The sequence below is a fragment of the Phalaenopsis equestris genome, unplaced genomic scaffold (assembly GCF_001263595.1).
Source record: "Phalaenopsis equestris unplaced genomic scaffold, ASM126359v1 Scaffold000048, whole genome shotgun sequence".
Lineage (NCBI taxonomy): Eukaryota > Viridiplantae > Streptophyta > Magnoliopsida > Asparagales > Orchidaceae > Phalaenopsis > Phalaenopsis equestris.
Genome location: NW_018164490.1, coordinates 114689 through 127155, shown reverse-complemented (window position 1 = coordinate 127155; position 12467 = coordinate 114689). Strand labels below are relative to the sequence as shown.

At 33.4% G+C, this 12467-nt stretch overlaps 1 protein-coding gene across 1 annotated transcript; it reads left to right on the top strand.

Annotated features, from left to right (window-relative positions):
- Positions 1-1316: 1316 nt before the first annotated feature.
- On the top strand, positions 1317-11502 carry LOC110019106. The gene is made up of 4 exons (XM_020716674.1): positions 1317-1360; positions 1897-2146; positions 8675-8962; positions 11240-11502. Exons 2-4 carry the CDS (start codon positions 1906-1908, stop codon positions 11251-11253), a joined length of 543 nt encoding a protein of 180 aa, XP_020572333.1. The 5' UTR covers positions 1317-1360; positions 1897-1905; the 3' UTR covers positions 11254-11502.
- Positions 11503-12467: the final 965 nt, after the last annotated feature.

Below are 12467 nucleotides of genomic sequence, written 5' to 3'. Positions count from 1 at the left end.
TATATATATATATATATATATATATATTAAAAAAATAGTCAGAGGATATCATACGAGCTTATAGCCATAGTCTAATGTGTCTAACAATTTGAGTACCTCCTTCTTAAGGCCAACTATGCCAGAGGAAATTCGAGCCCCCCGATTTAAGGGGTCTTATACCGTGGATGCCAACTAACAGACTAGAGTACGCTGCAAGAGGAACCCTGGAGAAGATTCAACAATTCGAAATTTCAAAAACAAATTTGACAAGTATGACCGAAGTTTGATTTCAATTTTAATTTGATGAGATAATTACATGTCTAATGTCTTTTTTTCTATATATATAAGTGCATACATATTTAAAATTTAAAATAAAGATAAAACGTTATGCGAGGATATCCTGATACATTTTGAATCAAAATAGGGCTATTTTTTGTCTTTATAAATTATTAGACCTTAATATAATTAGATCATTAAATAATACAACTAAGCTATTAGATAAATCTGTCTAAACTATCATAATATAATTAAATGATAAAACATCCATAAGTATAATAATTATAAAAATGTATAGTGAATTCCCAGTGATTTATTTGTATTATTTAATAACTTAACAATATTGTTTAATAATTTAGTTATATAGAGAAAGCACATGATATACCAACAAAGGCTTAGTTAAGCTTAGGTCTAAATCAACCTAGACCTAAAACACATCACAAATCTCTGTAGGTCGACTTAGACCTAAAGTTTTCTTGGGTCATTCTTAGGTCTAACCTACACTAGCTCTAAACATGAACCATTCTAAGTCTAACCTAACTTAGACTTGGTTCAACTTGCCTTAGGTTATAATTTTGAATTATAAATATTTTTATTTTTTATATTTTATTTTTATTGAATAAAATTAGGCATGATCCTCAAATTAAAAAACAAATTGTCATGCAAGCTCTAAAACTTGAGAAATTTTGTGTACGTAAGACGTACGCAGTGCAACATATGTCATGGAGGTTATTCAGAGGGTATTGAGGGGTTATATCTGTGTTATACCCCCTGTAAGCTCTATGTAACTTATATGTACCTTCTAGTAAGTGTCGCACTTTTGTTTTCATATATTTATAAGTTACAGAGAGTTTACAGGAGGTATAATTTAGATATAACCACCCAATACCTTTTAAATAACCTTTCTTACGTACGCTGCATACATCTTTAAGCACAAAATTTTCTCCTAAAACCGGCTAGGTACACTTTAGTAAATATCCAGTTAGCAAGGGGCAATTCTACACAAAAATACGGGGGCTCTGGATAGTTTGCTTCCAGGAATCCACTTCCGCGTCTTCCCAACTCTTACCTTCAGCGCAGAGTAGTTGATGGTAATGGCCGTCTGGTAAATTGTCTGATACTGCTTTTTTCTTCTTCTTGGTTTATTTTTGTTTGTTTTAAATCTGTAGAAGAATCCGTTCCTAACCTAATCTCTCTTTTCTGTCAATATCTCAAAAAATACATAAACATAATAGGTTTCTGGAGATTTGAGTTGATTATTTAGGGAGATTTGGCTATGTGATTCTAGTTTAAGGATTCTATCGGCAACGGCATCTTTAATGAGATATCCTCACTGTAGAAAACCATATTCCGAACGTTTTCTTTTCGTTTTAATATGAAAACAATTCAATCGGGAATATAAAGAAATGTGTTTACTGGAAATATATTTTTACCAATATTATGATTTGTTGGTATATGTGGTGCAATATCTATTAGTTTGCTTATTTTCTGATTGAAAATCTAGGGGAAGATCTGGGTTTTGATAGTAGCAGGGCAACTAAACGACTCCATTTTTGTTATTATAGTCTTATTTTCATCTGCATTTCTTATCATTTTACCACCTATGATGTATGATACTGATTGTTTAGTAAACTCTTATAGCAGTTTCTCATGATCATAAAGGGGATATTCAGAAGGTATGAAAGATGGAATCCTGTGCACCCAACAATAGGTTTGTTTTGGGGCGTGGGGGTTGGCATTGGCTGTGGCATTGGATGGGGTCCTGGGTTTGGTCCTGAGGTTATTGGCTACGTTGGTGCTGGCTGTGGTATAGGCTTTAGTGTTGGTGTCACTGTTGCTGGGATTGGGATTGGCCTTCCAGTGAATGGAGTTGAGCAAATCCCACACAATGGTAAATTTTTGCTTTATTTGTTCATGCTTTAAATCATGAGAGATTATGCATTGACTTAGATGCCCTTGAATTTTCTCTGATTTTGTCCACGTTTAAACACTTGATATTATTTGTTGAGTTTTTTATTCTGAGAAGAAACTTGAGCTAGAGAGATTAATTTGCTCTTTTTAGTCTCTGTTTATGAAAGGGTTGCTTTATGTTTCATCTCTTTAGAATGAAATTCATACATTGAGAAGTGATTTCTTATGTTTTCTTGGTTTATCTTGCATCCTTCTGCTAATCTTTTTCTCTTACGAAGCTCAGGATTATATCAGATTCATTTGAATTCTTAAATTTCTAAAGATATCATATGCATTCCATTCAGTGGAAGTGGTTTTAATTTTAAACTGAAAAGATGAATGATATACTTGAAGCACAAATTAGATAGACTAAAAATATGGACAATAAGAATAGAAAGGTTGAGCTACTAAATCACAAGTAGTTTTCTTTTTGAACTTTTTGAAGGAAATAAATTATTTTTGCAAGTTTTGTAGTGTAATTTTACATAAAAGTTTGGGGTGCAATTTATATATAATAGTAGTTATGGATAGATGGGGTGCAATTTATATATAATAGTAGTTATGGATATTTATTTAGAAGTATATGTAAGAATAAAGTCGTCTTAGATGGTTTGGTCATATTAAACGTCGACCATTAGATGATCCGATTAGGAGAGTAGATGTTTTAAATTCGACTTGTGTTAAGAAAGGCAGGGGTAGACCTAGGAAGACTTGGGCTTATTGTATTAAAAATGATCTTAATTTACTAGAACTAAATGAAAATATGACACTAAATAGGACGCAATGGAGAAAAGGATTCATGTAGCCGACCCCACGTAGTGGGATTAATGCTTTGTTGTTGTTGTTGTATAAGTAAGAATAAACAGTAATAATTGTATTTGAATGATGGAAGTTGGAAGTTAATAAGTTAAATCTTCCAAGTTAAGTTTTGAGTTTGATAAATTTGAACTTAAGTCAACTTAGGTTTAATGGAATAAATTTTTTTGTTGAATTTAGTAATTACCATAACAGATTTGTGAGAGGTTTGACATATTTTTTATATAAGGAGATTTGATGGTGAAATGAAAAATTTTATTAATAAAAATATATTACTTCTGAAAAATGTCAATAAAATGAATATCTTATCATCCAAAATAGCCTTAAAAAATAAACTAGATAGAATTGTCTGGTTGAGCGTTGGATGCAAATTTGCAAGAAGGAGATGAACAAAGAGAAGAATTTGTAGATTTGGAAGCATGCACACGAAATAAAACTAAATTTGACACATTGCAAATTGAATTAAGGTAAGGATTTTTTTTTTTTGAATTTCTAGTTCTCCAATGTGCAACACCATTATAAATAACCTAAGCTTTTTCACATTCATTACTTAAAGATTCTCATAGGAAACCTTTTTGAATTTAAATTCATTATAATTTTATCAATAAATTTAAAATCTTCAAATAATTTAGGAAAATTAATAAAATTTATTCAAATAATATGAGATAAAGAATGAAATATCAAAATACTATTATGTATCCCAAGTAATACTAATAATGACGTGCACCTAAATCCTAGAAATGATTTGATAATCAAATTAAAGTCATGTGGTCTTTAAGAATGACTTATGTGACTACGACCATATAAAATATTTGATTGTACTATCATAAATAACTGAAACGATTGTAAGCTTTTATGCTTTAGCATGAGAGTATTGGAAAATAGACTACTTGCACATATATTTGTCTTTTTCATTCTTAGTAGAGAGGAGACCATACAATTTTTGAGGATAGAATATAATTCACTCTATAGATCTAACGACAAAAATATATGCCACTTGAATATATTAGAGATTTCTCTTACCCAACATGAGATGTTAAATAAGGTGTCATAGACCAATTCATATGCATAAGAGCTTATATAAGCTAGACTGGAATAGAGAGAGGGATTCAATGTTCATTATTTTTTTTAGATACCTTATTTTTTTAAGGCTTATAGAGCAGGGATTCATCAATCCATCATACAAAGCTATACTACATCCGCAATAATGTGGAGTACATATAGAAGTCCTTTGTTTGCACAAAACATAATTATATAAAATAATAGATTCACACCATCTCACATATTTAATGACATCATCATTGTCCGAAAATAAAAACATATTATATACTAATGCTATTTATAGATCTTGCATATTTATTCCATCAATTCATTTCTTTTACCTGAAATGGACAACAATAGTATGGACACTAAGGTTAAGCATATAACTTAGTAGGTTACCCAAAATCTATACAAGAATTCTTCACATGAAAAGAGTACAATATGCAGTGAAACGTAATATGCATGTATCTTGTTCATAATAGGTAGGAATAACCTCTTATTTATCAATTTCTATGATGTGCTTTATAGTTTTTGTTTAGAAGCTTATTATATGGTTTAGTTTCATTAAATTTTCCAATTGAAAAGATACATATATACATGTGAAAATTTTTACTTCTTATCATAATATAAAAATGCAACAATCATATACATTAAAAAATAAGTTTGGATTAGTTATCTTACATATCATATTATTTCATTATCATAGTCGTAGTAGCATAATTGATTTTTTTCATCATGGATATGATAATATTGTCCGACGGCGTGATAGTCATCTTATATCATTTTTACACATTATCCAAACTCATGTATGATCATTAATTCCCCCTTTCACCTTATAGAGAACCATCTGCTTGTTGACTTCTATCTTTTAGAGAAACTCATTACTTTGCCCTCATGTGTACAATTTTTGGATCCACTTAACTGTGGAAATCTTTTAGTCATCCTTTCGTTATACACACACTTCAGCCATTTATATAATATATTACTTATTACAAATGTGTATATATGCAAATTAATGCATACCATTACTTTCATTAGAAAAATGTTATAATTTATGAAGTATTGCATGATTCTTTATTTCCTACTTAAAGATGATAGTTGTTTAAATTAAAATTTACATTATAAACATATCATATTGACATTATAGTCATGTTGGATTACTTACATATTAGTTTACTAAAGATACAATTATAGAAAATGTTCAACATAAAAGAGATATTTTGATTAACATGAGTTATTCTTCTGACGTTATGAATATATTTATGCAATAAAATCTCAACTCTATATTAATAGCTGATTATAAAAGATACAACATTTAAATACATTAGATATAAGATAAAATTAAATTAATATTTCATGAGATGTTAACATGTTGGAAATATATATTTTGAACCACTTCATATATTCTTAACTAGTTCAATATTACATATGATACTTGTGTAATGCCCTAAATGTTTCACATATTTATATCATACGTTAGTATTAGATTGTTGATTTTGTAAAATAAATCTCTATTTATGAAATATGATGTGAAATAAATCATATTTTAAGAATATAATACCATGCTAAAGATATTTAATTTGAAATTTCATGTAAAAATTATAAAATGTTCAATGTAAAGAGATTGTTTCCATCATTACAAATAGTTTTTGTCAATCATATATAAATTTTCATAAGAGCTCAATATCTATCACAAATCATCTCTTAAACATCATGCAAGAAGAATATTTATTGGATTTTACGAAAGGAGAAGGGTATCCTACTTTTTGGAGCGAAATTTCTAAGAAATTGCCTTCACAAGCTTACTATAATGGAACCCTAGCTTTGTTCTTCTCCCTCTTTTCTCCTACCCACCACTCAACCACATTTTCTTTAGCGTTTTTCTGAAGGAATAAGAGTCCAAAGTCATGTTTTTTTATCTATATGCTTGCCAACCATGTTTGCCATTCATATTATTTCTTTGGATCCCTCTCCATGCTCCATGATCCAGGTCATACTTTCCATTAGTTTATCATATGATAAGTAAATATTGAATGGTATTACTAGTATTGATTTACATATATTTTGAATAGATGAGGTCCTATAGGGAGAATTCTGGTGCCAGGAAAAAGAGGAGGTCCTTCGGAGGCGGGCCTCCATATCAACTAAATGGATTATGGTGGAGGAGGGCCCGCAATAGGACTGATTCAGGTTGCAAGGAGAGTTTCGATGGTAGAGAAGAAAAAAGGAGGGTCTGCAGGGAGAATTCGGGTTGAGGGTGTAGTAGGAATAACTTCTATTGCAAGGATGAGCCTTGAAAGGGTCTGCAGGGGGAAATCCGACTGAGGAGAAGCGAGGTTGAACGAAAGGAAGAAGAAAAAATTTGTGAGTTTTGGGTCTCTGCACGCCGCAATCCATCACTGGAAACATCGTGCAAAGAGAACCAATCGAGACAGAGGATGCGCACCAGACATAGAGGTCTTCTTCTGGCTCAACGTTTCACTAGATGGGGTCGTCGAGTTGGCAAGAAGACGAGGAGGATTGCTTCAAGTTTTGTGACTCGATGGATGAAGTCGTCAAGGCAGCAAAAAACGAGGATCGCGTCAACCCTCGCGAGTTGCGGCTGTGATTGAAGATGGAGACCCAGAGAGGCCATGACACGATTCATCCTCCAAGATGAGCAGCAACTAGGATTGTGATCAGGAACGAAAATGAAAGAGGATCCAGGGCTACTTCTTTAATACCATGTAGAAAATATTTGGGAAGAAAAATTTACTTCACTTCATTATTCACATGTAGGGTACATATATATAGGTAAACCAAGCCCTTCTAAATTTACGAAATATATCTAATCTAAATTTGTAAAGGAAATAATTTTGAATTAAAAATAACAAAAAAAAAGGAAAAGAATAAAACTAATTAAGCTGTTTCTACAGTTATCTTTCGATTGAATCATCTATGATAAGTAGGTGGTCGACATAGTCACCCAAGGAAGTAGCCGATTACTTCCTGATTTTTCATAATATATTTTCAATTTACTTTCTATTGATAATAAATGATAAAATTTCGCACTTACCTCAATTATCTCTTCATATTTAAAAATTCACTATCCAAAATCACTTATGTTTTTGGATTAGAAATTCTTGAATCCTTATTTTATCTTTAAATTTTAATATTAACGTAATAATTTAAATTATAAACAAAATCATTAATTTAAAACATACAACCTTACTGGCCTGGTTCGAATAAACAAAATCATTAATTTAAAACATACAACCTTATTGGCCTGGTTCGACTTAGGGTCTGTTTGGGGCAGCTGCCCTTAAACTCCCATAAGCTAGGATTGCTCGGCTCGGTATGCACCTCCAAGGAAAAAATATTACATCATGAGTCCTGTTGCAAAACAGCATCAGGACTCCTATTACAATGCGTCTAAGTGTACGGTTCGGCCCTGATTTGCATTAAACTATTTAATTTTTTGTATTAAGTAGGGTCAGATTGTGCACGTGACGCATTGTAATTTAAGTCTTGGTGCAGTTTTGCGTCAGGACTCCTGATGTAATATTTTTTTCCCAAGCACAAGGCTTCTACCTATCCTTATTCCACTGCTCGAGCATAGGACTCTCGAGCGATTCTTCCTCTTTTCTCCCCTCTTCTTCTCCTTCTCTTCACGTACAGGACGCTTGAAACCTAAAACCTTCAATTCGGCTCTATACATCTTAGGTCACCACTTGATTCAATTCCATAATACGAGAGTGCCTCCTTCCCGCAAGCCAACAATCCACGACAATGACTGCTCCTATACTACCCTTTTTCTCTTCTGTTTGGAACGACACATGAGGCATTTGATTGTTCTTCTTTCTTGTATGCAAAGCTTCATTTTTCCTTTTTCTTCTTTCCTTTGCACTAGATACGATCGAGCCTCCCGCACATGACTTTTGCTCGTCATCATTACCCTTCCTTCACTCGACTGCGGTGTCATCAGCAAGGGGTGAGATCTCTTTCTTCTTCTTTTTCTTTGTTGCCTCGCCTTGCGTCTGTTTCTCGTTCTCGATTCCGATTCTTCTCTTTAGTTTAAATGAGAGAAAACAAGGGGATACATTCTTTGTTTTGATTTTCCGTGAGCATCACATCTCCTTTGAACGACATATTTTTTTTTAATTTTTATTTTATTAACTGGTTATTACAATCCTATCTTCTGAAGCTCTATGACATGGTTTAGGAGCCTCCCTAATTGGTTCTTCCTTTGCTTCCCATTTTACAGGGCATACAATGATCAATTCTCTTTTTGTTATAAGAGATTTGTGAAGGCATTTAATGATATCGTTGTACATGTTTATCAAAATCATTCCATTTGGGTTCAAATTCAAATCCAAGCTTGTTGCTTCTAATGCATTATTGATTCCATTTTGTACTATCAGCAATGCCCCACATGATCTCACATAAAACAAATTTGCTCTGATTTCATATACGAAACTGTATTTAGGCCAAATTAAATGCCATAAAAGTCAGTGATGCACAGGTTGAAGTGAATTACCTTAATCTTTGGACAAACGTTGTTGATATGGTTTAAAATGCATCTGACATAATCTGCACTTTTCTTATAAATCATGTTTTCTTTAATTATTAACAGAAACTGTTCATGCTCCAGCCAGTATGACTAGCAGTGGGACTTTGAAATTGGCAAGATCCAATGCTCTCTCGATGATGCATACTGTGACCATTGGCTTGAAACATTTTGCTCCATATATGTCTTTGTTAACGAAGAAAACTATTGGGTGCATTTCAAGCTTACAGTATAAAGCCTCATTGCTTCAGCCCATTGAACCAAACAAGTTGAACAGAATCCTTTTAAGCCATGTTAAATCAACAGTGGAATCTTTTCAAGGCTTTAGAGATCAGGGTTGGCCTCCAGGGCAAGGTATGAGAGCTTTCCTTTGATTGTCAACATTAAATTTTCATAAAATTTTCTTTATATTTTCCGGTTTCAAACTACTTTTTTATATGCCCATTTGTTGATTTTAGACTTTGTAAGTTGCAGTCTTTGTGATCTCATGTTTTTTTCTTTAGCGTTACTGCTTGCAGCAGTTTTCTTAATTGTTTATATATATTTGAACCTATTAACGTTGAGGATTGCAAGTTATGGAGAAAAGGAAGGCAATTAATGGTATACACGCACAAGAAAATCTGTTGTTCTATGATCTCCTAATGGAGGCTTAAAGGTTTTCTCTCAAGAAAAAAGTCTGTTCTCTTACTGAGTCTAGCCCTCACATATGGTTTGGTTTTGATAAAGATCATTATATATTAAGGGCATAGGTTGAAAATTTGTTTCTATTAAAAAATAGATTGTTGGTTGATCTTATAGTCGATTCAAATTGTCTTGTATGATCAGTTGGAATGAATTAATCTAATTAAAAAAATTTAAATGGGCGCTTAATTCTGAGAAATGAAGTTAATTGTACACCGCGCTATTCATCGTACAATATAATTGATTTAAATTTAAATTATTTTACAATAGAATTACTTATGATCAATTTGAATTAACTATTTATTTTATTTTATTTGTAATTAATCCTCTCATGTTTTTGTGCTAGTTGACTTAAAACCTTTATGGTTTGAGCACGTATAATTATGACTCGAGAAAATAAAAGCACATGTTTAACACTTGTAGTCCAAGCTTGACTTTCCCTAACTAGCCTTATTATCATTATTATTTTATTGTTTTGGACTCGATAAATCTCTTTCAATTGTTTGTTTAAAAGCTATCATTGCTTTATTTAGTTACTAGTTTTCAGAGTTTGCATATTCGTTTTTGGAGTATAGCTACCATTTGGTTTTTTCCTTCTAGCGTGCACTTATAATCTTAGCACGCAAACTTTGGGCCAAAGTAACTCAAGTAATATTACCTCATCTAACTTTAATTTTTCATTATTAGTGACGTTCAGCTTGGGATGCTCTGAGTTTTTGGAGGCTCAAGCTGCTTAACAATCATTTTGACTTGTTGAACCAAGTCAGGTTAATCTGACCCAACAACTGTTGGTGTACAACAGTGACTTTCAGTGCGATATTTATTTCATCTATTTTGTTTTGCTATATACCATTACGGGAAACTTGTAGCAAATCCTTGTGTGAAGCTTGTTACAGCGATTAAACGTTCAGTGGGTGTTACAAATAGCTATCATTGTGCATAACTAGTGTTTACAGGAAACTATCAGCATGAATCTTAAAGGGATTAAACGGTTCAAAGGAACAACACTATTCTTGATCGGAAGTTCACACGAGGAATCATCAAGCGGACGGATGACTTAACACATTCACCCAGCCAATCGATTCACCCAAACAATGGATAATTCCATCGAACGCAAACGATCAGTGGAATTAGCCGACCAACAAAATCAGTCAGGGATTAGGCTAGCAACAGCTAGAAATAAAGATCAGTTAGGTCTTGCCATGTATTATATCCGATAAAGTTGCGTCCATTCAGTTGTTCGTATTAGAGAGGTAGTTATATTAACCACCTGATAGTAGAAAAAGACAAGAAATACCTTCTAACCAATGAGAGGAGGATAATAATGCAACTGTAAACCTAAGCCACCTATGGTAATAAATAAAAATCAATTATGTCTTGCCAAGTATTATATCCGAGGGTCATAACTATTTATGAAAGTTGTGCCCATTCAGTTATTTGTTTTAGAAGGGTAGTTATATTAACCACCCGAGAGTAAGAAAAATACAAGAAATACCCTCTAACCGGTGAGAGAAGGAGGATAATAATATAATTATAAACCTAAGCCATTTATGATTATAAATAGGGCTGTATAAAGGGTTGCACACTCATTTCTCTGAAATTAATATTGTCTCGTTGTATAACTTTTCTTTCGCACTCTTTCTCGAAGCGTGCACAATTTGGGATTTAACAACGAGTGATAAAAGTAGATGCGAAAGAGAGTGACTCTCTCTCTCTCTCTCTCACCTGAAAGCCATTTCAAGACTTGTGAGCTGAAGCCGTATATAAATCATGGATCTTTTGGAGATAAAGTTTGCGAGTCTGCTTTTTCACCCTAATTTTCTTCACATTCTACATGAGTTCTTACAGCATGTTAACTCCAATCATTAATGCCCTAACCGGCCTTACTTTTTGGTTGTCCACATTTATTTAAAATAACTTTATTTATTATGATTTAATCACGATTTGCAGGCTGGGAAGATTAGATACTCAAAGCGCTCACGTATACTGCATGGCCTTCCTTGTATCCGCTATTTTGTTTTTTTGTGGATCTTTCAGAGGAGCATATGAATCTGCAATGAAGTAATAGCACTCCACAATGCTTTTTAAGAATTATCATCGACAGTTTTTCTCTGGTCAACATTGTATATATATTCTAGGGACAATTTACATACATAGCACCCGAAACATTGCTATTTACAAATCTAGCATCATCCTTCATCCACTTTTCAAATTCTCACACAAATATCAAAATTCATGACAAAAGCCCAACCCATATTTTTCATTTTTATTAAATTCTTAATGATTTGAACATTGCATGCATCAACGTATCGATTTCTTAGTTCAAAATATCACCTGAGTGCTAGATTTTGTAAATAACAGTGATTCAAGTGTTATGTATGTAATAATATACACAAGGCCTTTTTTGTTGTATGAGATCTATGTTTGTTAACTCTCTCCCTCCTCCCTCCCTCTCCCTCTCCCTCTCCCTCTCTTGTGATGCCATATATTTTATGGTTTTTTACATTTGGAGGTCCCCAAACATTATAATTTACAGGTAAATAACTCAAAAACATATAAATTACAGGGGACGATCTCCGTCCCTTTTCTTCGTCACCGTCAATGCACGGCGAAACTCTCCTCTTCTTTTCTTCTCCATCTTCACCTTCACTCATTTCTTATACCTCCTACCCTCTGGCCTCTTAAACACTCCTTTTTTTCTTCCAGCTCTTTCTTTCAGCTCACTGGATAACACACTTCTGACGCCACCCTGAACTCAAACCCTCTCCTCCCCTTCACCCTATCCGCCCATGTTAACACCAGGTACGGTCCGTTTTGATGAGCTTGTTGAGCGAGTTGACGGCTTGGACTTCGTTCCACAATTTCATTCAAGGATTGCATCGGCAAATTGGGTTGGCTTCTTGGTTATTGAGGCAGAGGAACTTGAATGAGTCATCTTGTAAAATTAGGTGAAACGTGGTGGTCGAAAAGATATATCTTCCGACGGTGAAGCTGCAATTGCAGTCGTTTGAACTGCAAAGGAGAATGGTGCGGCCGAGCTCCTGCATTTGGTATTGTGGAATATGGTTCTTGCGGATGAACTGTTGTTGAAAAAGATTGCAACTTTGGAACATTTGGAGGCGACATTGTCGAATCGGGAGAGGATGCGAGTGAAGACTTTAAGGAGGCTGTGAAAGCC